Raw genomic sequence first — 25,162 nt, 5'->3', positions numbered from 1 at the left:
ACCATCTTTACAAAACTCTGTTTTTTAGTGGGCAAACAGCTCCTAATGAAAATGAGCATTCTTTTATGCATCATTTACAGACTCAGAAGATCATTTGTCATTTTGTGCTCTGTACGGTGGGTGATTTGGGGTTTGTATACATAGTTTAATTGTGTTGTTTGTGAACATTAAGCCTTCAATGGTAACGGGGAAGCATGCTTTCAGGAGGTGTAAATTCCATTAAAACCTCTCTGAGTAAATGGGTGTTCAGCTCTGGTGTCCAACTGGGTAAAAGAGAAAGCATTAAAATTTACCCTAATCTATTTTTCCCTTGGTCATTTTTCTTAGAAGGGTGTAACTATATTTCTGGACTGCATAGTAACTCATCGCTCTGAGTACGAAATGAAAAAGGAAAAAAAAGCCTCTCCAATTTAGTTCTTCATTCTAAACAAAAGAAGCAAATTCTCTTCTTGTTAATGTACTGGTTGCTCTAGAGAACAAATTCACTCACTGTTTGAGCTGCTAAGAAGCAGGTACTGACTGGTACAATAAATACCTCAAAGGCCTGATTCACTGTAACTGATCTGAAGACCTTGCTTATTGAAACCATCTGGGCTTCTAGCTGATACGGTGATGAAGAAGTTGTGTTTGCAGCTACCAAAATATATATTTAATGTTAAAGTGCATGATTCTCAATCATATCTTTAGGAAATATTGTTCAATGCCCCCCACTTCACTGAGTAGTAATAGGCTTTTGGTGTAAAGCCGTCATGGTATAGTGCAGGGGTCCCCAAACTACGGCCCGGGGGCCAAATGTGGCCCCCTGAAGGTATTTATCCGGCCCGCCAGGCATGGTGGCGATAGCTCCATTCATGTTCAGTGGGGGCTCGAGGGAGAGGAGGAACCAGCCCCAACGGCTGTTGATTGCAATTACATGATGGCACCCCCAAATCTCCATGAATTTTCTGACCCAGAGTTGGAAACCTTACATGTGGCAACTCCTGCTCTGCCCTTCCCTCTCAGCTACTCCATGTGTTGCTCTCAGGCTTTCTGTTCCGCTTCACTCCCATTGGCATCAGCCAGGCTGGTGAATAGCTCACTGGCTGCTAGGGAGGAAGAACCCAGGAAGATACCTAATCCTGGGTTAGATGGAATGCTTCATTGGGAAAGTTCTGCTTTTTTTTTTTACAGGGGAAGGTATTCCACAGCCTCCCCAACAATATTTGGAGCCCACCCTATACTTGACATATTTTGGTCACTGTTCTAAAAATAGACCATGACAGAAAGTCTGAAAGGTGAAATCAAACATTTTACAATCATTTGTGCATAGGAATTTGTTCATAGTTTTTTTTAGTCCGGCCCTCCAACAGTCTGAGGGACAGTGAACTGGCCCCCTGTTTAAAAAGTTTGGGGACCCCTGGTATAGTGGTTAAGAGCAAATGGATTCTAATCTGGAGAACCGGGTTTGATTTTCCACTCCTCCACCTGAGTGGCAGAGGCTTATCTGGTGAACCAGATGTGTTTCCGCACTCCTAATTCCTACTGGGTAACCTTGGGCTAGTCACAGTTCTTTGGAACTATCTCAGCCCCACCAACCTCACAAGATGTCTGTTATGGGGAGAGGAGGGGAAAGGAGCTTGTAAGCCACCTTGAGTCTCCTTACAGGAGAGAAATAAACTGGAGAAAACTGGAGAGTTTTATGTATGTATTTCTGTGTTGTAGTATTTGTTCATTTTGCAACAGGCAGGGAATCTTGATTATCAGTTCTGGCCTGTAAAGCAATATCCATTCCCCAAAAGTGACAAAGTATTCATGGACACACACACACCCCCAACCCCTTCTCCTTTGCTTACTAATGATGGGGCTGCTATTGCAGCATTTTCAGCTTACGGTATGTCTTGGGGAGGCTGAGAGTCTTAGGCAGGTGTACTCAGAAGTAAGTCCCCTTTTGTCAGTTGGGCTTATTCTTATAAAAGCAGCCCAAGACAGACATAGGCCATTTATGGATGCACTGCTTACCTCATGGCTGTTTGCTTTGCAGTAAGTATTTTTGGTGGGTTTTTGTTTAGACAGGGATCCCCCGGCTGTGAATAGTCCCTAGCCAAGCTAATCTGCCATTTTGCCCATCCCCCACTTCCTTGTCCTTTTAGAGTAACTTCCATCTGGGGAGGTTGCCTCTGCCATTTTGTTTTTTTAAATTTGGTGCTATCTTTGGTCTAGCCAGCGTTAATTCACTAGACCATGTACATTTTATGCGTGATTTTTAAAGCCCTTTTGATCCTTCTGAAGTGGTGTCCTGAAGAACAGGAGAAAGCACTGTGGCATGTGTGGAGGAAGGTGGGGAGGGGTGAGGAAACCCAAAGAAAGTGAATGCTGATTCCCTTTGCTTTTCCTGCGAAGGGAGAGGAAAAGGCACACTGAGGGCTTTCAGAAACCATTGGGGTTCTCTGATCTGAGAGCCCAGCGAGTTCTGAAGAGGGGGGAATGTGTGCATAACCAAGAATCCAACCGGAAGGGAATGGACCATCAATCCAAAGGAGGCCACAAGTATGTAAATGGACAGAGAGTCTATTGGAAAGTGTGTGAAGTAGTTCTGGTGGTGCGATTGTCAAAGGAGGAGCTTTTTCTCTTTGCTGCCCTTGGGGCAGTCAAGCCCTGTTCTGCTCACATCTTTGGGATTATTCAACACTTGTTGATTCCTAAAACTATTAGGAAATTATAGTGAATTGTATATTGGCTATGATTTTGCATAATTGTTTGCTGATAAAATCAGTCAGAGTAAGAGATCTTCCCAGCCTTCAGGAAGATTTGTCAAGCAAATTTTATTACTGAGAGTTTGGGAGTGACTGTTTTTCATTGGAGGCTTGTTGCTGGTTTCATATAATCTGTAATTTGGTTAATTGTTTATGTTTCATTGCTGATTCCACCATGAACTGCCCTCGTCCCTTATGTGTGTTGAGGAAAAGATGAGTTATAAATGTTTCAATAAAAATATAAGGAGGCAATAGCTGCCAGCCATCAAGACTGTTAAAAATACTTAAGGTTGTAAACTGTACAAAACTCATGACATGTGATAAGTTCCACACAAACTAAGGTTGCCAGATACACCCTGTTTCTTATACCCTTGACCCCTAGCTTTTGGGATCTTGCAAGGTTCCATCTTGTTCCCTACGCTTTTCAACATCTACATAATGCTGCTGGGTGAGGTTATCCAGAGATCTGGGTCAGGCTGTCAGCAGTATGTGGATTGCATTCAGCTGTATGTCATGCTTCTGGGCAGATCTCAGGGAGGCTGTACAAACTGTGAACTGGCAAAAACAGTTCTTGGGGGGAGGAAGCTAATCAACCAAAGCTTAATCTCAACAAGACAGAAGAGCTACTAGTATGTGGAAAACCTGGTTTGGGATTAAGGTGTTCTCTGTTCTGAACAGAGTTGCACTCTCTGTAGCTTGGGTGCTCTTGGAGCCAGGCCCACTGCTGGATAATCAGATGACAGCTGTCTTTCACCAGCTTTGACTGGTTAGCTGCAATTGTTCCTGGGTAGAAAAGAACTGGCCAAGATGCTCCATGCCCTGGTAACATCTAGATTAGATTACTGCAATGAGGCTGCTCTTCAAAAGTGGTTGTTGACTGGAGTATAGGTTGTTGGGTGGAGTGAGTTGTACTGTATCACTCCAGTCTTGGCCCATTTACCTTGGCTCCCAATTTGTTTCTGAGGACAATTCAAGGTGTTGCTGTTGACTGCTAAAGCCCTATATGACTTGGGGCCAGCATTCTTAACTGCAGTAAAAACCTAATACCATTTTTGGGGGGTTGCTTTAGGTGGCCTTGCCTTCTGAGATCAGGCAGGTGGCAAACCAGGAGAGGGCTTCCTCAGTTATGGCACCAAAATTCTGGAACTTTCTCTCCAAGGATTTCCCATCTGTTACTGTCTGCCTCCAGCAGGTGAAGATTTCTTTAAGAAATGCCTGGTGTTTCCTGCGTCATCCCTTCTTCCTGTCCTGACTTTTAACAATTGCTTTGTGTATTTTATATTTGGATTGTAATCATTTTTAAGATGTGTTTTTATTATGCTTTGTTTCAACTGTTAGCTACCTTGGTGACCCTGCACTGGGCAGAAAGATCACTTCTAAATCTTATAAATTTAAGAAAAACAACTGCAATTGAAATTCTGTGTTCATGACTTTATATCAATGGGAATTTTACTTTTAATGTGCATTAATTAGTGGAGATTATGGGTGTCAAACGTATCAAGCATGAACTTCTGAGAGTTGGAAATAATATAAAAACTTCATACTTTTTAAAAATGTTAAAGATTTGATCTGTAAATGTATTGGACTTTATTGCAGAAAGGCTGAAAAATGATATTATTGTTTGACTATTAGATTAGGGTTTTTATTAGATTATGATTACCCATCTATTATAGAATTAGGTCTATTATAGAATTAGGTGATGTGAATATTTATTTAGGGAGGCTCATGCTCCGAGGGCTAAACTGCAAACTCTGAAATGGTACAAGTGGCTTATTAGTTTTACGTGGTTATTTTTTTTTTCATGGAAATCTCATTCTCCCTGTGGGCTGCTCTGAGGGATAAGCCAGATCCACCATTCTTAGTGATCATGAACTTTGGTTTCATTAGGATTATACAAAGAACCCCGCCATAGATCTTGGCGAGTTTGCATGTTTCATACTTCTGTTGCTAAGATGTAAAAACAGACCCGTTTCAGTGACATTGTCTGCATTTGATTTATAGTCACAAAGGAACATGAACCAAGGCCTTAAAAGAGGTGGCAGAAGAAAATCAGAGCAACAAGGACAGTCATACAGGCCTACTTAAAAAAATCTAGGCAATTTTACAATGTAGTTGTGTGTCATGTTTTACAGTCTTTTGGATTCTGTGGGGGTATAGTGACTAGATCCAACTGAGACTGGGAAATGCAAACCATTATATCTGATGTCTGCAGAATGGCTCCAGTAAAATCTTGTCTGATCTTATAAAAGAAGTGTGAGGATAAATTTCTGAACATCATGAAGTTCTCATCCCCTCAAAGTACAATTATCACCCTATTTAATTTCAGATGTCTTTGTCAATTACAATTACTTTGATAGCCATGGCTTGTGGCATGCTGTGAAACACAGCACACATCTAAACAGGCCTTTGAAACAAAAGAAGAGCTTGAAGTGGGAGCATTTATCATCTTCTGGTAGGACCCACAAAGAGGAATTGTAATGCCTCAAAGTATCATTAAACCTATCTAATAAACTAGGGTTAGTAATATAATAATTAATATTGGGGTAGTGGTGCTTATTCAGCAGTTTGCATTTGGACTAATTCAAATATTAGCAAAGCCTCGAACAGCAGGGACCCAACATTATTGCTGAAGAAGCAAGTTAATGCAGCTCCAAAACAGGCTGACTCCCAGCCCATAAGATTGCCCCTTACCTTGATAAAGCTGATCTGGCCACCTGAATTTATGCCACATTAACATCAAGACTAGACGAATGCAATTCACTTTGCGGAGGTCTCCCCTCAAAATCAGTTTGGAGACTCCAGTTGGTAAGAATGTTGGCGATTATCAGGGACTAGATGGAACATGCATATTACTCCCATTCTGCAGTTACTGCACTGGCTGCCCATTAGTCACTGGGCTCAGTTCCAGGTAATGTAAGGTGACCAGATGGTCACCTTTGTAAACCAGGACGGGTGGGTAGGCGGGCAGCCGCGCACACGCACACAGCCACAGGAGCGCACTTCCTTGTGGGGCACTCCCGTTTCCTGACCTGTGACAGGGCGGGAAATGGGAGCGCCCCACAAGGCTGTGCGCTCCTGCGGCCGCGTGCACGGGAGGCTGCTGCACTGCCTTGCACCCCAGAAGGCAGTGCGGCAACCTTCCAAAAATCGGGACACTTGTAAAAACCTGCAAGACGCGGGACAAATTGTTTTAAGGCAGGACTGTCCCGCCAAAAGCGGGACGTCTGGTCAGCCTAAGGTAGTGGCATATAAAGTCTTTCATGGTCTTTGATTCCTATATCCCCCCATGCAATGCCACAACAGTCTTATTTATTTATTTATTTATTTATTTATTTATTTATTTATTTATTTATTTATTTATTTATTTATTTATTTATTTATTTATTTATTTATTTATTTATTCGATTTGATAAACCGCCCTACCCCTGGAGGGCTCAGGGCGGTGTACAACAACAAACAACAACACAATAAAACAAATCGAATAGCCCTGGTTTAGTCATCTGAGCAAGGCCTTATGCAGGTGCCAACCTCCAAATGTGTAAAATCCACTGCCCACAAACACGCCTTCTCCACTGTAGTCTCCCCTGTATAGAATGACCTGTTTGAAGAGCTCAGGGAGGTGCCCACTTCCCTAGCTTTTTATGAACTATGCAAAATTGAATTACTCAAGAGGTATTTTCTATGCAGATAATAGGGTTGCACTGTACCAGAATTGCTCAGATAAATTATGAAGGGCTGTAGTCTATACTACTATGTATAGCTTGCTATAAGTAAGATCCTACTTTGCCATTTTTTGCATCTTTTAATGTGTTCTTCCATTCTGTTTTTAGATTTTCATTGGTTCTACAACCTTAATCCAAGCATATTGTTTAGTGAACATCCCATCTTGTTGATTATACTCTGTGTAATCCACCTTGAGCTCAAGTGAGAAAGGTAGACTATAAAAGGCACAGCTAAATAAGTAAATTTTGCACCTAATTTTTTGTTTTGTAGATACACTGTTTCAATGGAATTTAGTTGCCGTTTCACTGGAGTAGAGGGTTATTTTTGAAAATAATAGCAAAAGCTGCTGAGGGCATTTTTTCCTTAAAACTATAAGTTTTAAGACTATTATCTAGGAGATGGGAATTTAACCTAAGGATTGTACTCATTTATGTAGAAACGTCTGCTTTGTCTATTCGAAGTTCCAATCTCTGGATTAATTATTCAGTGATGGAGTCACAGTGAAAACTAGACATACTGATTGCTTGACACATATTGTAACCTATTTATTACAACCTAGATATTTGTTTATGAAATGTAAGGGTCATCTTTCAGGTAGCTTCAGAATGCCAATCCTGAATAGTCCATATCTGGAAAGTTTCTTTATTGAAATTTTTTTTCCATATAATAGAAATGGATTAAATAAATTTTTACAAAAGGTTTAGAGAAAGTGTCAAGAAGGTTTGTTGGGTGTTACAGTCAATCTATTGTGTAAAACCTTTCACCTGTCTGAGCTATTGTGTAAAACCTTTCACCTGTCTGCACACCTATGAATGGAAAACGTGTAATGTGTATCAAGTGGTTTAAGTTTACATTCTTTCTGCTAACAGTCATTTGAAAGAATTTGAGATTGCAAGGATTAACTGGGTGTAGCTTGATAAAACAGTGCCCGGGGCTCACCCTGGGTGCCGTGCTCCCCCCACAGCTACACATCCCTGATCTGCACATGGAGTTTGAGAGTGGGGCCAGCCAGTTTGCCCTGCCCCCAATGCTCACATGGAGTTCTGGAGTGGGGCCAGCTGGTTCACCCTGCCTCTGATCTCCACGTGGAGTTCAGGAGTAATGCAGGCCTGTTTAATGTCAGGCTCAGCTTACCCAGGTCCAGCTTTAAACGGAAGGCTAGAAGCCTGCAGTTTAAAGCTTGATACAAGCCTCACGAGAGCCAGTGTGGTGTAGTGGTTAAAAGCAGGTGGATTCTAATCTGGAGAACCCGGTTTGATACAAGCCTCACTGAGACCAGGATCAAACTGGGTACTGGGGGCTGGTCAGGTCTAGCTTTTTTTTACCATTAGCTCCATCCTGAAGATCCACCTGGCTGAGTGAGCTGAGATCAGCATCAAATGGGCCCATGCTACACCCAAGCTCTTCATGAAGGTCAGGGGTGGGGCAAGCTGGTTGACCCCACTCCTGAACTCCATGTGGAGTTCAGAGGTGGATGAGCCCCACTTGCCAGAGTTCAACTGAGCTCCTGCAAGTTCAGGGTTGGGGCACAGTTCTGAGGGGGGGCGCAGCCCTGCATTGCGCCCCTGAGGAAGTACCACCTGGGGCTCCAGCCCCCCCCATATCCCTTTGCTATATCACTGCCCAATATAGGTATGCTGAATTCAAAGGAGACAATAAGTGCATAAATGGCCAACAAGACAAGTCTAGTGGCACCTTGAATATTAACAGCATTTATTCCTAAATTAACTTTTGTGAGTTAGAGTTCATTTCTTCAGATGCTGAAAAGAAGGAAGTAATCATATTCTGCATTTGTATTCTTCTTCACCTCCCTTCTTTGTTATTTTTTCCTATTAAATTATCCCTATGAAAGTATGATTTCTTCTTCATAGCAGCTGCAGTAGTGAGGTCTGAATCACAAACACTTTTGCTGGAATAAATGGCACCATGTCTGTTTTGTTCTGCTACAATACACTATAAAAATTTTAAAAGCTTTTAAAAAAGCTTTTTACTAATCCTCAAATCTAATTTAATAAAGTGAGGTACTGTATTCATTATCAAAAAGTACCACAGAATACAATTACAGTATACAAGAAATGGACATTTAAACATTATTAGTTCCCTAAGAAAAACTTTAGTTCCCTAAGAAAAACTGGACTAAAACTTAAACAGTCATTCACTTCTTTGCAGTTCCTACTTCTGATCTATTTAAAGATTCTTTTGTTTGTCTTAATGTTTTAAATATGTTCCTCATTTTAAACAAAATGTTCCTCATTCTCTTTTTGCTTACCTTATCAACATATTACATTTGTTTTCTAAGAACCAGCACTGCTCCTTGTTCACCTCTTTTGGGCAAGACATCTTTTTAGAAGATGTCTTGGATTTTATGGCTTTCTTGATTTGCTTATTGAGCACACTGACATTCATTGAGGCCCCTTTCACACAGCACTGGGAGAGCAGGTTGCAGGCAGGATAAAGTAACCAGCTCTCTGCTGTCCCATTTGCATGCCTCCGTGCAGAAAGCGAACAGAGCCCACAAAACCAATGAGCGCTGCCATCGTGCCTAAAAAGCTCACCTCCCACGCTATGTAGCTGCACAGGGAGAACCTTTAAAAACCGGGAAGCAAGTGCTTCTTGGGGCAGCCATAGTTAAAACGAAAGAATCGCTGATAGTGTGATTCTTGAAAAACACTGCTGATGGGGGGAACACGGGGTGGAATTGCATTAGGAGTGGGATCCATGCCAAGTTACACACATGCACACACACACACACACACACACACACACACACACACACACACACACGAGTTTTATACTGTGGTTAGCTCAGGTTTATTGGCCCGTGCAGAAGGGGCCGGAGACTTGCTGATATTGTGCGGTGCACATTTTATCTGAGCTTTCATTATTGGGGATTTAAGTAATTTCTAAGCACCCCGAAGAGATTTAACCTCTTTTAACTTCCTGACCTGGATAGCCCAGGGTAGCCTAATCTCAACAGATCTCAGAAGTTAAGCAGTGTTGACCGTTGTTAATATTTGAATGGGAGACTACTATGGAAGTTCAGCGTCACAATGCAGAGGCATGCAATTCCAAACTTCCTCTGAACGTCTGCTACCTTGAAAACCTCATAGGGTCACCATAATTCTGCTGTGACTTGACAGCGTAAAACAAAAAGCCCTCCTTTTTATTCTCTAGAGACATTTCTTTTTCTAAAATCAAATGGGGTTGTGTTAGACTGTTGGGGCAACCTCCCATTCACAGATATTCTGATTTCATTAGCATTGTGATAATCGTGCATCCTTTTGGCAATGGAAACAACAGCATCTCCATGGGGATTATTTATGATGGAAAAAACCAACTTGACGCCAGCCATCAGTTCTGCTTGCATGCGGTGGTAGTGAGGATAAAAGGGCCCATATGAGTTTGACAGTAAGTCCCATTGAAGTAAATAGGATCCACTTATGAATAGACTTCATTAGGCTTACTCACCTTGTAGGGTTGCTAGATCCAGGTTGGGAAATTCCTAGAGATTTTGGTCTTTGAGAGGGTGGAGTTTGGAAAGGGGAGGAACCTCAATGGGGCACAATGCCATAGATTCCATCTTCCAAAGCAGCTATTGCAAAGCAGCCTCTGTCATCTGGAGATCAGCTGAAATTCTAGGAGGTCTCCAAGTCTCAATGGAGGTTGCCATCTCTGTCCCTGAGGTTGTCTTCACAGAGCTCTCATGAATTGCCTCCAATTGCCTGTGATTGGGAGCCCTGAAAGACTACGCAGTATTGGTCAACCTATGCATGTCTACTGTGTTTCTCACATGTCTCTACCCCTACCCCAAGGACGTTCTGTATTTTTTCAAAGGAAAAGGGGTGTTTTTGTTTTACTTCTGTGAGCAGAAAGGTTAAATTGAAAATATCTACACAGAGTCTTCCTAGAAACCTGAGCTGTTTCAAAATGAACCCCCAGGCTTTCTGTGAAATTAGACACTGGGAAACAGTTTAACATCCTAAAGCCAATTGCTTCATTTTCCAGGGGGCTATAAAATTGAAACGTGAAACTACACTCTTCAGTATTTATATGCACACTCTGGTTGTATTTCAGAACTCTGGGACTTGAACAGAACATCAGTCTTTCATAGTCCATCTGGATACCTTGGTCTTCATGTAATGCTTCTGGATGAGTATCAAGATCGACTCTTTGTGGGAGGAAAGAACCTGGTTTATTCCCTCAGTCTAGACCAAGTCAGTGAGGATTACAAAGAGGTATAGTAACCACTTCTGTACTGTATAATAACCTCAAGAAAAATTTGTAGGGATTATATTTTAGAGAGAACAAAACATCGCTCAAATGTTTAGAAATGGAGTCCACAGAGATCCACAACCAGAGTAAGTGTATTATGAAATGTCACATTTAAATGTAGATTTCAGCAAAGCAGTTCCTGATAAATTGTTTCTAGTCCACATTGAGTTATCTATTTTATTAGCTAGCTATAAATTTTTAATCCATCCTTTTTCCAAACAGCTCAAGGTGGCATATATTTTTGTCCTCACAACAGCCCTGTGAAGTAGATAAAGCTGTGGTGACTTCCAGATAGCCTTAATGTTTTATCTCTCTCTTTTTTTACCCACCACATTATTTCCCCACATAACACCCTTGTTAGCAATTTCTTGCTGTCCCATTTTTATTTTTCCCCCACTCTTTCTGAAATCTGTTTCACATCTATCATTTTTTTCTAAAATGGCATGATTTTTATTTTGGCCTGGCAGGGTGGGATGTCAATCCTTTCTTTAAAAAAATGCATCCTAGCATTATAACCATCCAGCAGTAAACTGTGTATGTGTTGAACAGACCATCATGGCCAATCAGAAGGCATAAAACCAACAGCCAATCATTGCCTTGTTATATCATGGTACATTCTTTGGAGCACATTTCAAAAACCAAATCTGGGCATCATTTTTTAATTCTGTATGAAGTGCATGCTACAAACCTGAACAACATGTACTCAAAAGAGAAAAGCAAGACCATGGGAGTATGTGAGGGTTTCTAGGGAGAATGTGAGACCATGGACTTGCTTTTGATCTGGGGTGAGGAAATGGTACAAGAGGCACTCCTCTCCTTCCTTTGGAACATCAGTTGCTTTGAGCACATTGCAATACAAATGTCCATCCATGGCCACAGTCAATTGAGGCTGCAGTACCGCACCAAAACAAGGATACTGTGGCTCGAATATGAGATGGTTGTTGCCTGCAATAGTCGGGCACAGCACTCCTGCAACCTGCCCTTCTGACTCAGAGTTGAACTGCATTCCGCGGGGTGATGCCAGCATTAAACTCAAGACAGCAGCAAAGCTTGCAGTTCCAAATTCTGGAGGAAACAGACACTCTGCCCTTGGATTTGCAGGAAGGATACAAGGAATTCTTCACCCACGACCTAGTCACCACTAGCATTGGTGACTTGCCCGGGTCCATTTCAGAAAACCCAGGTATGTTGCTGTTATTGCGCCTTCTAGCTTTTTCCCCCATGGTCTCAATGATATCACAGTGTTGGAGAATGTTTGTGTGGTTCCCAATAGCTAGGGCTTCAAAGTTATAAAATTCTAGCTTACTATTCTGAGGGGGGGGGGAGTTAAATGGTGCTGTCTTCCAAACGGTACAATGTAAATAGCAATACTCTACATTCGCTTCTCCTTCGGAAATCCCCAGTCCACAAACCTTGACTGCACAAGGAAGAATTAGATGAAACCAAGATAGATAATTTCATTGAACAAAGCTGAGGTATCATATTTATGAGGGGGAATCGCTCATTCAAAAATGGGGTGAGGGTATGTTTATGTAGAGCCTTTTAAAGAGGAAGGATCCAGAGACAAGAGGGTTCATTGAGTGTTGGTGTTGGCTGGGAAGTCCCAATTCCAGGGAACTCTTCCAAAGATTTGATTCTGGAGATCTGTATTCCTGGTCAGGGAAGGGTTGTGAAGGCCACATTCCTTGAGAAGCTCCAAAAAACCCGACTTTCATTTTGGGCCTTGTCATCTCTAAGGAAATGACCCTCCGAGTAATATTGGGGGGGGGGGACATTCAAGGAATGATTTTATTTATTTATTCAGTGACATTGTATCTGAGGAGGAATGATTCTCAGTGCATTCCAGTGACACCCGTCCATAGTGAGACAGAAGGTTGGGAATGCTGTTATCTTGCTCATCTACATATATGGGAGGTATACCGGAAGGGAAAAAAAAACCATGGAAATCTAATTGTTACTTTTCTTCCCCACAATTGCAGTTCCAGAAGTGCTGATGAGGTGGATGTTGCTCAGCTTTCCCCCACCATTTGACGAGCCAAGTGCTCAGACTAAGAGGAGAATTATTGCTGGAATGTACAATGTTGCAAAGTGCATAATAGCCAAGCAGCAGCATAAAGAACATGCAGTTGTGGGGTGATGACTTGAGTCCTTACAAGCATGCTGTCTATCCTTCAAGCTACAACAGCCATCCTCCTCTCCCAGCATCCATAAGGTGTCAAGAGACCAATATATTCCAGTATAAATCCAAAATTGAATGCATACTCGATTCATACAATTCAAGTGGAATAGCCGAAAAGGGAATACTTTACCATTGAATTGGATTATAGTCCCGTATCGGCTAAGTTATATACATATTGAGGATGTCTTCACTGAAGAAGAATTGTTAAAAACACAAATAAACGCATGTCGCATTTTGAAGCTGCCCATTTCAGCTTTCTAGTGATGCTTTTGGAAATTATCACAGACAACTTCGATCCAGGTGCGGTTAATTACACTGTTACGTGCACTCTTCTGGAAGCCTTGAGTCAACCACATTGTCTCCTTATTTACATTGAAGTCTATTCATTTGGCCAATGACTTAGGCCGTTTCCACACGGGCATTAAATGGCGGCCTGGAGATGGTAAAAACGCCGTCTCCAGGCCGCCATTCGCACGGGGGGCGCAGCTGCAACGCAGCCTCGCCGCCCTCGCGCCGCCTGCCCGGCCTGACGCCGGCGTTTCCCCAGAGCGCTTCCCAGCGCTCTTTTTGGGGAAACGCCGCCGTGAAGCCGCTGCCGAGCGAACGGCAGCAGCTTCACGCCGCCTCCCCCACCCGGCACTTACCTTGTCCCCGGGCCTCCAGCGCGTTGCCGAGGCCTGGGGACACGCCCCCCTGCCCTGCGCCGCTGGAGCAGGCACGCAGGGCCAGGGGGCTGTCCCCAGGCCTTGGCGACGCGCCGGAGGCCCAGGGACATGCCGGGTCGGCCGGGCGCCGGCGCTCCGTGGCGCTGGCTGCCCGGCTGTTCCCAGGACCGTCCGTGTGGACGGTCCCAGCGTTGTCGGGTCGGCGTCGGAAACGCCGACCCGGCCGTTTCCGTCTTCGTGCGGAAACGGCCTTAGTTTTTGGATTATCATATTTATTGGTTACAATTTGCATTCAATTTTGGATTTATACTGGAATACACTGTCCATGGAACAGCAATAAGATATATTCACCATTCTTTGGGAGATTTTCATTTCACTGTGTTGCAGCAGTGCTGCCTGTGTGAACGGCTGCCCAGGGATCGGTGTTTTTCTGTCCCTGGGCCGCTGTTTTTGGCCCCGGGTGGAAAGGGCCAGTCAGTCTAACATACTTCACAGGGTTATTATGAGGGAGGAGGGGAGCTCCTTGGAGGTAGAGAGGGATAAAAGTGTACAAAATAAATAGACTTAATGAACTGAAACTACCACTTACGGCTCCAACGAAATAACATATGTAATACTTCCACTTTCAGTGACTATTATACTGTGGAATCAAATTAGCCATTTAAAAATTGAAATTAAAATTCTCTATTCTCATTGACTGACCTGTTGATTGAATCAAATGCCTAGTATATTAATTACGTTTTCTTCAAGTACTCTTTGCTAAGTCATTTGGATAATACATTACGGCTACAATCTGATCCAACAGCAATAATTGTGTAAAACAGGTAAATGTTTATCCGCAGTTTCCTGTTTTGGTAACAAGAGCCAAAAGTCACAGGCGAGGACTGTAATCCAGGCAGCTTCTCCCTAGACATTGTAACTCTTTTGATCTTGAGCCATGTGGGGTCAAAAAGTGATGATTTTAGCAGAGGTGTATTTACTGACGATGACACCCAAGGGCAAGCAGTGACATTGCTCCCCCCCCCACCACCACCACCACCATCTGAGAAAAATATTGGAAGGGGAGCACAGTGGCTGTAAAATTGCCCTCTTCCACCTGCCTCGGTTTGGAGGACACGTAAGCTACTCTCTTCTGCTTCCAAAAAGATCTAGCCTGTGCAGCTTTTCTTGGGATGGTAGAAGTTGCCTGCCCAGTGCACACCCTCCCATCTGCTAACCCTAGGTGCGACAGGGATTCTCCCAGGTCTGCCCAGCAGGGACAGGAGGAAGACAGGTTCCACTACATCCACATACTAGTCCCCCCTCCTTGCATTCAGGAGTCATCCATAGTGGAGCCAGCAAAGAGATCAACAGGGGCAGGAGGGTGGGGTACTGTAGGGTCTCGACCTTCTTCCTGCCTGAAATCTGACTATGTCAAAGGGGGAGGGGGGCATTTCCCAGCCAGGTTCACTGGCCTGCTCTTGCAAGATAAACAGCAAGCCTCCCTGCTCAATTTTTAGACTACTTTTCTCCCACCAGTCATGATGGCAAGGGGATGATTGGATTGTGGCTCACCTCAAAAGACCCTGAGGCTCCTTGATTCAGAGATGCACGTGCGCCTGGCAGAGGACTTCAATCCCAGGTGATCCTGCTCTCCTGCCATCTACCATGCAAAGCCAGACAGTGTAAGAAGCACAATCCCAGTGATGCCCCCCCCCCAATCCAGTATGCTTGGTTGGATTTCCCAAAGCAGCCAAGGGCTTTCTGAGCAGTCAACCAGGATTCTCCTCCGCTTGATGGGAATAAGCCTGTACTGCATGGCTGCTGGTGGTGGAAATAAATCAGGTGGGGGCCCAGCTGGGGGAAGGGAGGCCCTGTGGCTCACCTGACTATGTATTGTCTTCTTGCCCAGTTGCTTCCCCACTCTCTCACTCCCACCCGCTTCCCCATTCAACATAAGACCATTCCAGCTGCCTTCCTGGCCTGTGGGCAGTGGGGGGGAAAGAGGTGGGTAGGTGATTAAATGTGCCCCCCATGTGACCTAGCCAAGTGGTGCCTGAGGAGGTGCCTGAGGAGAGATCCCCCTCCTGCCCCCCACCAAATTTGGTTGCAGTGTTGTTCAGAAACACTGAAGAAAGTGGTTTTGAAGCTTGGCCTTCTTCAGAGCATGTGGGGCTTTAAACTGCAAAACAAAAACACTTTTATCCCAGATGCATGTCTTTTATCAATGAACAATCCAATCGTTCCTTTTCGGCCATGAGGAATCTCTTACAAATAATGTATGCATGAAATCTTAAAAGACTAGAGTGGATATAATATCCTGCATTTTTATGAAGCAACAACTTGATAATAGTGTAATTGGGAAGGAGTATGAGGTGGTCTCTCTCTCTCTTTCTCTCTCTCTGGACCCAACCATAGATGACTGTCTATTCAACTGTTCCTCAAAAGTTCACTCTTTGATTCCACAAAAGGTGAAAGATTTTAACTTATTGAACTAATAAGCACTCTGCCAATTAGGTTTTAGTTTTGGTTTATAATTTCGAAAGAAACCCACAACCTACTATAGTTCCCAAAGATTAATGGATTCCACTTCAGTTCTTAGAGTAGTAAGATCCTTCCTGAGAGAAGCCCAGGGGATCTCAAGGCTGCGTGGGAATTTAAACCCAGGTTTGCCAAGTCCCATTTTCTGTTCACTCCCTCACAATAACTTGAGCTATTCAACAAACATTTCTTTCAGTAATGATAAATTTACTCAAGAGAATACATAGAAGCTCTTGTTGCATTATCTTGAAAATAACTAGAGGTATTATGAATACTTGTTTCACATCCATTTTTTTTACATTGATATAAATGTTATATTTTACAATTTACCATTGTTCTCACCATTGAACTGAAAACAAACTACTGACAGTTTTTCCAATGTGCCACATCAAGCTTGAATGCTTTTTATACAGAATGTTTAAGGGAAGAACTGGGCAATACCGAAGACCATTGCTACTGCCAAAAACTGTATCCTTGAGTCTAATATTCAGTAGGATATTTTTTGCCTATTAATTTATGCCCATTTTTGCAAGTCCTGCATTCCGCTGCCAACAGGAACACCTCCCTGCCCTTCTCTAAGTGTAAGTCCTTCAAATCATGATCTCCTTCAATTTCCTCATCTCCAGACCAAATATTCTCAAGTCCCTCACCCTCTTCTCATAGGGGGACTTTCCCCACTCACCGTTTGTTGCATGATAACCCAGTCAAATGACCCAGGATTTTCAAGCGCTCCCCACCATGCCAGCGACGACAGCGCAGTCGCCCTGAATTTGCCGCTCTCTCCACTCCTCAGCACGCGTCAATTTTGTTGCTGTTTTGAACAGCAACTTTTGGGAAACTGCGCCCTGGGTGCAGGGGTGTGGGGAACTTCAACAGCTAGCGCGATACTGAATTTCGCGCCGCTCACCATGACGTGTGTGCTCCTGACCAATCAGGCAACAGCAGGGCGTGTCTACATGGTGACGAATCCACATCAATTTCAGGAAGGGGGGAAAAATCCTCAAAAGCGGCACAACTTCCAATCACAACGAAGACATGCCCCCCCCCCCCCCCCGCACCACCAAACACGTGGTCTTGGGGAATGCTTCATTTCCGAGCAGCACAGTATTTAGGTAAGGGTTACGATGCAAACAGTGCTGTGGGGAGCATTTTTTTGCGCTGGAAAGCAGCGGAGTGTAAAGGGATTACATGCGCTATCATTTCTGAAGTGGGGAAAGGCCCAGGGTTTGGTCTTCAGGCCTCTGATCTTCTTTGTCACTCTCCTCTGTACCTTTTCCGTACTGTCCACTTCCTTTTTGAACGAAAAAAGGTAACATTGAATAGGATTGCACTACAAGAGTGGGCATCTTTGAAATTGTTACAAATATTGTTGTCACCCCAATAACTCCCCCCTCCAAAAAAAACCCCTCAGGTGGTTTTATTGAGAAGGAGCCAAAACCAAAAATAGATAACAATGATAAGTCTATCTGAGTTCAGTTGTGCAAATGTTCAGACATCTTGGAATGGCCAGTTTTTACAGGCAACTATTTCCAGATCTATAACTTATATAATTTCCAATACCTGTTTCACTGTTTGCATAGACTTAGCAAATTTGTAAGTAGAAATTTGTGTAGCCAAATATAATATTCTTTCGCCAGCATAAAGCGTGCTTTAAAGTTGCCTCCTACTATCATTAGCTTTGCTCTTAATTATTTTTCTTTGACTTTCTGAAAAAGTTAAATATATGCATTGATGAATGTTATGAAAAATGTGTCAGACAGGGACTCATGAACGTGCCAATTATTTAATAATTCTGTTAGAATGAAAGATCACACATAAAGGCAGTGAAGTGAGTGTAACTATAATGACATCCTGGCTCAAATGCTCTTGAGAAATGATTGATCTGTTGTGATTCCTACAATGCTAAAAGGTTGTCATCTTGGCAAGCACCCAACAGTATGTAGCTTTGTATGTAGCTTTTGCAGCAGACTCTCAAGCAATACATACCAAAGCTGAAGGAATCGTTTATGATCTGCTCTTTTTTCTTTCTTTCTTCTTGCTTTGTGCACAATGCAAACACAGCTTACATTTTCTGTATGGAAAATATTTGGCAATTAAACACTTGAAATTAAGAGGAGTGACATATTTAAAAGGGCTTCAGATTCACTTATGTGCTGTTCTGTATATGCAGAAGAATCTTGGCCAAAGTGCTTTCTCCAGGCTGAGATTTATCTTTGATAAGCCTTTTGTTAGCCCAACATCCTGCCAGTGCAGAGTTAGAAAGCTTTTCAACCGGAGTACTTCGGACCACCCCCAACTACCCACCCACCAGTCCATGCTTCAGTGAATCTCAGACTAGGAAAGACAGTGGTCTGCATCTTGGCTTGAAGTTGCATACAAGCTGGTCTAACTTTTTATTTATTCTTTAATTCATTGATTTGTTTAGGGCATTTGTTGCCACCACCCTCACCAAATGGGAAATTCAAAATCTATCACAAATATGTCAATTTAAGCAATTTAAATAAACAAAATAGACCAGCCTATATCCAACAACCACAGCAACAGCAACATCCTGGGCTGGCATCCATGGGAGTGTCCATTAAGGCCCACAGCCTCTGAGTCTCAGGCAACAGCCCTTTGTCATTCATCCATATCCAGACTAGGTAACATTTTTCCCTGTTGGCAAGCAAATAAATCATGCTCACCCCTCTCTGTCGGAATAATACCGGAACAGGGGCACATAGCCAAATATCTTGAATTACTAACTGAACCCCAACAGAGATGGATTATCACAAGGGCCAGATCAAGTACCTTCCCATCGGCCATTACAAAGGGTCGTTACTTATCCATCCCTCTCCAGGATCGGGTTTGTCCACACTGTAAAAATCAAGTGGAGATTCTTGCTCACATTATTCTTGACTGTCCGAGATATGTGGGCATTAGTAATGTCTCTCCCAGGCTGGCCCTAGACGAACCTGAAAGTGACTCTGACTATTCTGTTGTGGAGCTTCTGTTAAACAACACAGATGTCATGCTCTTGGAAAAAGTAGCAAAATTGCTTTTACAAGTGACATAACTTTCTAAGGCCCTTTCCGCACGGAGGTGGAAGGGCTTGGGTCGGCGTTTCTGACGCTGACCCGACGACACTGGGACCGTCCACATGGACAGTCCCAGAAAGAACTGGGAAGACGGCGCCGCTGGGCGCCGTCGCCATGTCGACTTATCTGCTCTCCGGCCCTCCGCGCGTTGCCGGGGCCTGGGGACACGGCTCCCCTGCCCTGCGCGCCTGCTTCCATGTCACAGAGCAGGGGGGCGTGTCCCCAGGCCCCGGCGACAGGCCGGAGAGCAGGTAAGTGAAGGGAGGGAGGGGGGAATGCCGGGAAGCCTTCCAGCCGGCGTTTCCAGAAAAGTGCGCTTCCCAGCGCACTCTGAAAACACTGGCTTGGTGCCGGGCGGGCGGTGCGAGGGCGGCGTGGCTGCAAAGCAGCTGCGCCCCCTGTGCGAATGGCGGCCTGGGCCGTCCCCAGGCCGCCATATTCCGCCCGTGCGGAAACGGCCTAAGTAATGTATACTGCTATATACAGTCTTCCTGTCTGCGTTTTGAATGTACTCTTGATTTGTATTTCAAAAATGTCTGGCAATGCTCTAGAATCTATTTTTAAACACCAAATAAAGGTGGTGGTTGTTGTATTTTTCCCTGTCCCTTCTATCTTTCTGGAGAATGATTGCATTAATTAGACTAACCCACAGAGGCAAAATCCATCATGGATTATATACCTTTGTTATTCAAATGGAGCCATCATGATGATCAGAGACCTATGACAAAGACAGGGATTGGCCACATCCTGCTTTTGAGTTTCCAGAAGAAGGCAGCTGTATTAGTTAATAGAACATTCTGGGTTACACTGGGATTAGCAAAATAACTACGCACATTCATAAGAGTAAAAAGGTAAAGATAAAGGTAGACGCCTGTGCAAGCACCAAGCCATGGGGTGATGTCACATCATGATGCATTCTGGGATTTAAAGCCTGAAGTGTTTTGTTCATAAGGAAACAGAATTGTCCTTCATGAACAGTATCTCATGAACAGTCCAAAATGCACTTCAACAATTAACATGTAAAATGGCAGCCTCGATCTCATGTCTCTGGGCTTAAGTGAGAGGCACTCACTGATTTAACTTCTGGAGGCTCAGGGAAAGGAGTGGAAGCTTGAAGAATCCCAGTGAGAGCAAACTATCATTTAGAAAGAGAACAATATGACAAAAAATGTACAGTGGTTGACTAGGAAACATTGGGACTTCCCCTGGTAACTAAGGTCATCAGGGTCAGGCACATTTCAGTCATATCTCCAGTCAGACCTTTTCCTTATACTTGATTTACTCTTCATTTTCTTGTGAGTCAAGCCACAAGCATTGGGAATCAGTTTGGGCAGGGTTCTTCGTCACATCTGCTCCCCCGCCCCCGTGCATTTTTACAATTATGGAGTCAGTTTATTTTCTTCCACATAAGACTTAAATAATGAGGATTTTCAAGGCAGGGTGCTATAGTCACTGTCATTATTTGGTAACATCAGCCCCCCCCCCCATTTTAAAAAAGGCCCTAAGACAGTGGTAGCGAACCTATGGCATGTGTGCCAGAGGTGGCACTCAGAGCCCTCTCTGTGGGCACGCACGCACAGAGTTCATCATGTGGGGGGCGGAAAATCACCCCCTACATGCACACACATCTAGGCTGGCCTGGGCCACTGAGCATGACATGCGCACACCGTGGTGAGCAGGGAGGACTCACCCCCTACATACACATCTAGGCTGGCCTTGCTTCTGAGTAAACCCTCCTAGGGTTGTGATTCACCCATTCGAAGCGTTGCACGGTTGCTTCACCAAGCTTACTCCTGAGTAACATGCACCTCGGAGCAAACATTTTTTTCTAAACTAAAACCTCAGTATTCAGGTTAAATTGCCATGCTGGCATTTTGCGATAAATAAGTGGGTTTTGGGTTGCAATTTGGGCACTTGGTCTCAAAAAGGTTCGCCATCACTGCCCTAAGATATCAATATATTACTGTAGTGCTGAAATGATAGCTTAAGAAGGTTCCCTCAATTCCCAGCTTCCACTAAAAAAAAAAGTAAAAAACGAATCCTGTATCTGTTTCCCTCATGGATATAAGAAAAAAACGCATATCTCTGTGAAGGAAGAGAATAGAAATTTACTTTTAAAACCATGAAAGCTGGAAATTCAGATAACTTGCTGAAACTTATCATTATAACACTACAACAATATATCAATACTTTGGGCTGGTTTAGCAAAATTAAATCACTGATCTTGAGGTTGTCAGAGTGAGGGATGACTTAACAGTGACAACAGTCCAATCACTGAAAAGTGGGCTGAAGGTAGAAAGGATTAAAAAGGATTAAAAAAAAACTGTTGGAAACATTACACACTAGAAAAGTCAACTCAAATCAGTTTTCAGAGAAGGATTGGGGTAAAAGGGGTCCCAAAAGAGCCAGGAAAAACCCGGGGGGAAAACACACATATACACAAACGAAGTGAAAGCTAAAAGCAGGGGAAAAAAATGCTTGCAAAAACTGGTATAAACTGAAGCAGTATGTGGTCAGAACCCATGAAAAAACCTCATGGGAAAATTCCTCAGACTGTGACCAACATGCATGACTTTGTTTTATTTACAAGAAAATGGAAAACTGAAATTGGTTTAGAGGCAATCCACCTGCCATAGTGCCGCAGTATGGGCAGGAGCAATGAAAACAGAATAAAAAATCCAGATTGCTATTTATATGAGTGTTCATGTAGACTAATATCATTTGTACAGAGTATTAAAAGACTTCTTTTTTTATTACAGATTCATTGGCCTAGTACATCTGTGCAAACAGAGGAATGCAAACTCAAAGGAAGATATGCTGTAGGTATTAACAACAAAATTCCTTCATTTTCTAGTTAAAGCATGTCTTAATACCGTGTTTCCCCGAAAATAAGACAGTGTCTTATATTAATTTATGCTCCCAAAGATGTGCTATGTCTTATTTTCAGGGGATGTCTTATTTTTCCAGGGGATGTCTTATTGTTCTGCTCGGCAGGCATGCTTCCAAACAAAAACTTTGGTACGTCTTACTTTCAGGGGATGCCTTATATTTAGCACTTCAGCAAAACCTCTACTATGTCTCATTTTCAGGGGATGTCTTATTTTTGGGGAAACAGGGTAACAGTGTTGCAGGGAACTAAAATGAACTGGGAAGCAAAGTTTATGCAGCAGTTAAGCACATGCTAGCATTTTTTCTTAGAGCAAAAGGTAGAGTTATAATGACAAGCAATAACTTTATTGAGCTAATTTCAATTTCCACCCAATCAATTCAGTCTAAATACTGGTTGCCACAAGTGGCCTCTGTGCATGCTACTCTGAGCAGCAGGCATGTCTGCACTTGCCTGCTTCTCTTCATGGAAGAGTGAGAAAAGTGCATACTGGGGTTTTTTGATGTGGTGCTAGGCATTCTGCAGACAAGGGAAGAGGATGTGAATGGAGAAAGGAACGGTTCCTAGGTTACTTATAGGCAACAGAGAGAAAAATACTGTTTCTTTAGTTAAGGCAAACAGAGCGCCCCCTGCTGTCACAAAAATCTGGGGTTGCCCTGTAATAAACTGAATTATGACACCTCACAGTTTCTCCCATACCTCTCTCCTAAAGTGTCTGCTACTACAGATCATGCACCCAATTTAAGGAATGTTATGAAAAGTGTGTTGTGAGAACCAGAGGTGTATCTAGGAAAAATGGAGCCTGGAGACAAAATCTGAATTGTCTTCCCCGCCCCCCCCCCCCCCCCCGCCAGGTGCCCAGGTCTACCGCCCAGAGCCCAGGTCTATCGCCTGGAACACATGCTGGCATCCAGGTCTATTGCCTGGAGCTCTCGCCAGCATCCAGGTCTACTGCCTGCAGCTTGTGTCAGCATCCAGGTCTACCTCTTGGAGCCACCACTGGCGTCCAGGTCTTCCACCCGGAGCTGGTCCAGCGCCCCGGTCTATGTGCACCCATGTCCCCATAGGTGGTATGCCCCTTGTGAAAATCCCAGCTGAGGTACCCCTGTGGTAACTAGAGAAATCCTGGACAGCCTGTTCCAAAGTGTTCTGGCAGCCAAGGCCGTACAATAGTGAAGAAATGATAAGCCTTTCCTTGCTTCTTCTCCTGGGCTGCATGTTGGCTTGGTGGGTCACTATTTGTACCTTCCTGTACAAAACAGGACCTGGGGTGGGAGCGGGTTGAACAAGATTCCAGTGGTTGGCTGGAAAAAGCAATTTGTGTAGCTTCATCCTGCAATGGTTTCAAACATTTGTCTTTACCTCATGGATCTTCAGGAGAAGAATGAGAACCTAGAACAGTGATAGCGAACCTTTTCGAGACCGAGATCAGTTCAAAGGCTTCGATTAACAGCAGAGAGCATAAATGCACATTACATGAATAATTGTTCAAAGGTTTCCATGTTACTGTAATAACAAGTGGATTTAAAAAAATATATATCCTAAGTCCTACTTAACTGCATTCCTTATTCTCTGACAATAGGAAGAGTGTGCAAATTACATCCGTGTCCTGCATCGGTACAACAGAACACATCTCCTAGCCTGTGGGACGGGAGCCTTTGATCCCACCTGTGCTTTTATCAGAGTTGGCCATCAATCGGAGGTAAGCAGTATATCCTACTAGTCTTTTGTGGACACAAGTAAACATATCTCTATACGAAGAAAGCGTCCAACAAACATGATATTAACTACAGAGATCAAAGAAGAAGGTAGGAAATGTTTTCACATCAATGTTGTCTTAAGGGCATGAGATTCTTATCCAGGAAGGCTGGGAGTTAGACAGACAATGTTAGGCTTATACGTTGTGAGCCATGGGAGCAAGAGGGGAGCCTTTTTTTCTTTAGGTCGCCATCTCTGTGTTGGGAAATAACTGGAGATTTGGGGGGTGGGGTAGAGTCTGAGGAGGGTAGATTTTGGGGGTGGGACTTCAATGGTCTATTTTTCTACAATGGTGGTGGTTCCCTCCACCATAGGGCCTACCCCCTTGGGCATGAGACCTCCTCCCTCACTTCTGAGGCTGATCCAACCACTGGGGAGCTGGCAGAAGTGATGGGAGATGATAGCGGCAAGGCAGGCCTGGCACCAGGGGGTGCCACTGGAGCTCATTCTTGCTTTAATTTTGGTATATTTTAAATTTGGCACACTAATTGCCTTTTCTCAAGTTTTCGCATTTTTTTTTGCAAACCTAGGAGGAATGTGGCCTGGCTGTATTTGCTTCCATTGTGCAGACTTTTTGCTCTTTTGAGGACCAGTTCAACATTATGATATTTTACAAAATTACACTGAAAATAGTCACCATTGTCATGGAAAGTTTTGATTTTTCTCATGATGAAATGTATAGCAATTGTGTCAGTATATCTAACTCTGAACAGGGCGAGTGTGGATCAAAAATACACGCAGTGCGATTAGGAACAGAAGGGACATTTTTTCTGTGAACCTGAGGGAAGCTCTGGGTTTGGAGCAAAATTTGATATCTGAATCAAATGCACTAAGGTGAAATAAAAACTCCACAGAATGTCCGCTGCTATCTTGTAATACTACATTCTGAGATATTGGTGACCATTGGTGGGGGGTGCTAGGTGACCACAACATGGCTGCTGAACCATTCAAGCATTGATTTCTGTCAGTTAAAGATTGAAGGAGGATACGTTTTAAAAGTTTAAAAAATGGGAACAAGAAAAGAACACAGGGAAAAAGAGAGGCAAAAAAGATGGTGATGGTGGAGATGAAACGCTGTGTCGTGTTCTGCTTTTAAGACAGATAAGGTTTTTTATTTAAAAAAAAATATTTCAGCTGATATAACCCTGCTTCTTATCTTGCAACAGTCCAAAGAGCCATAGTTTACCAAGCAAACGGAGATTCATAGCTTGTTAAAAAGACGGAGGTTATAAAGAAAGAAAAAGACGGAGTTTATAAAGAGAGAAACTACTACTCCTGAAAGCAGCCAGAGAGAAACTCCTTGGAGCATATAAGCAACAGGGGCGCCTTTTACAGTTGGCTGTTTTTGC

General features: G+C 43.4%; 1 protein-coding gene across 1 annotated transcript in view; it reads left to right on the top strand.

The window, feature by feature from the left end:
• The window catches only part of LOC125435427 (semaphorin-3E-like), a 38,356-nt gene extending 13,767 nt beyond the window's left edge, over positions 1–24,589 (top strand). Inside the window, exons 3-6 of the mRNA XM_048501627.1 lie at positions 10,530–10,690; positions 21,928–21,987; positions 23,638–23,757; positions 24,344–24,589. Of these exons, the coding sequence (XP_048357584.1) occupies positions 10,595–10,690; positions 21,928–21,987; positions 23,638–23,757; positions 24,344–24,589 (522 nt within the window). The 5' untranslated portion in view covers positions 10,530–10,594. The remainder of the gene's footprint in view (positions 1–10,529; positions 10,691–21,927; positions 21,988–23,637; positions 23,758–24,343) is intronic.
• The last annotated feature ends 573 nt before the right edge of the window (positions 24,590–25,162 follow it).

This window comes from Sphaerodactylus townsendi, linkage group LG06 (genome assembly GCF_021028975.2).
Source record: "Sphaerodactylus townsendi isolate TG3544 linkage group LG06, MPM_Stown_v2.3, whole genome shotgun sequence".
In the NCBI taxonomy this organism is placed as follows: domain Eukaryota; kingdom Metazoa; phylum Chordata; class Lepidosauria; order Squamata; family Sphaerodactylidae; genus Sphaerodactylus; species Sphaerodactylus townsendi.
This window is presented reverse-complemented; position numbering and strand designations above follow the sequence as displayed.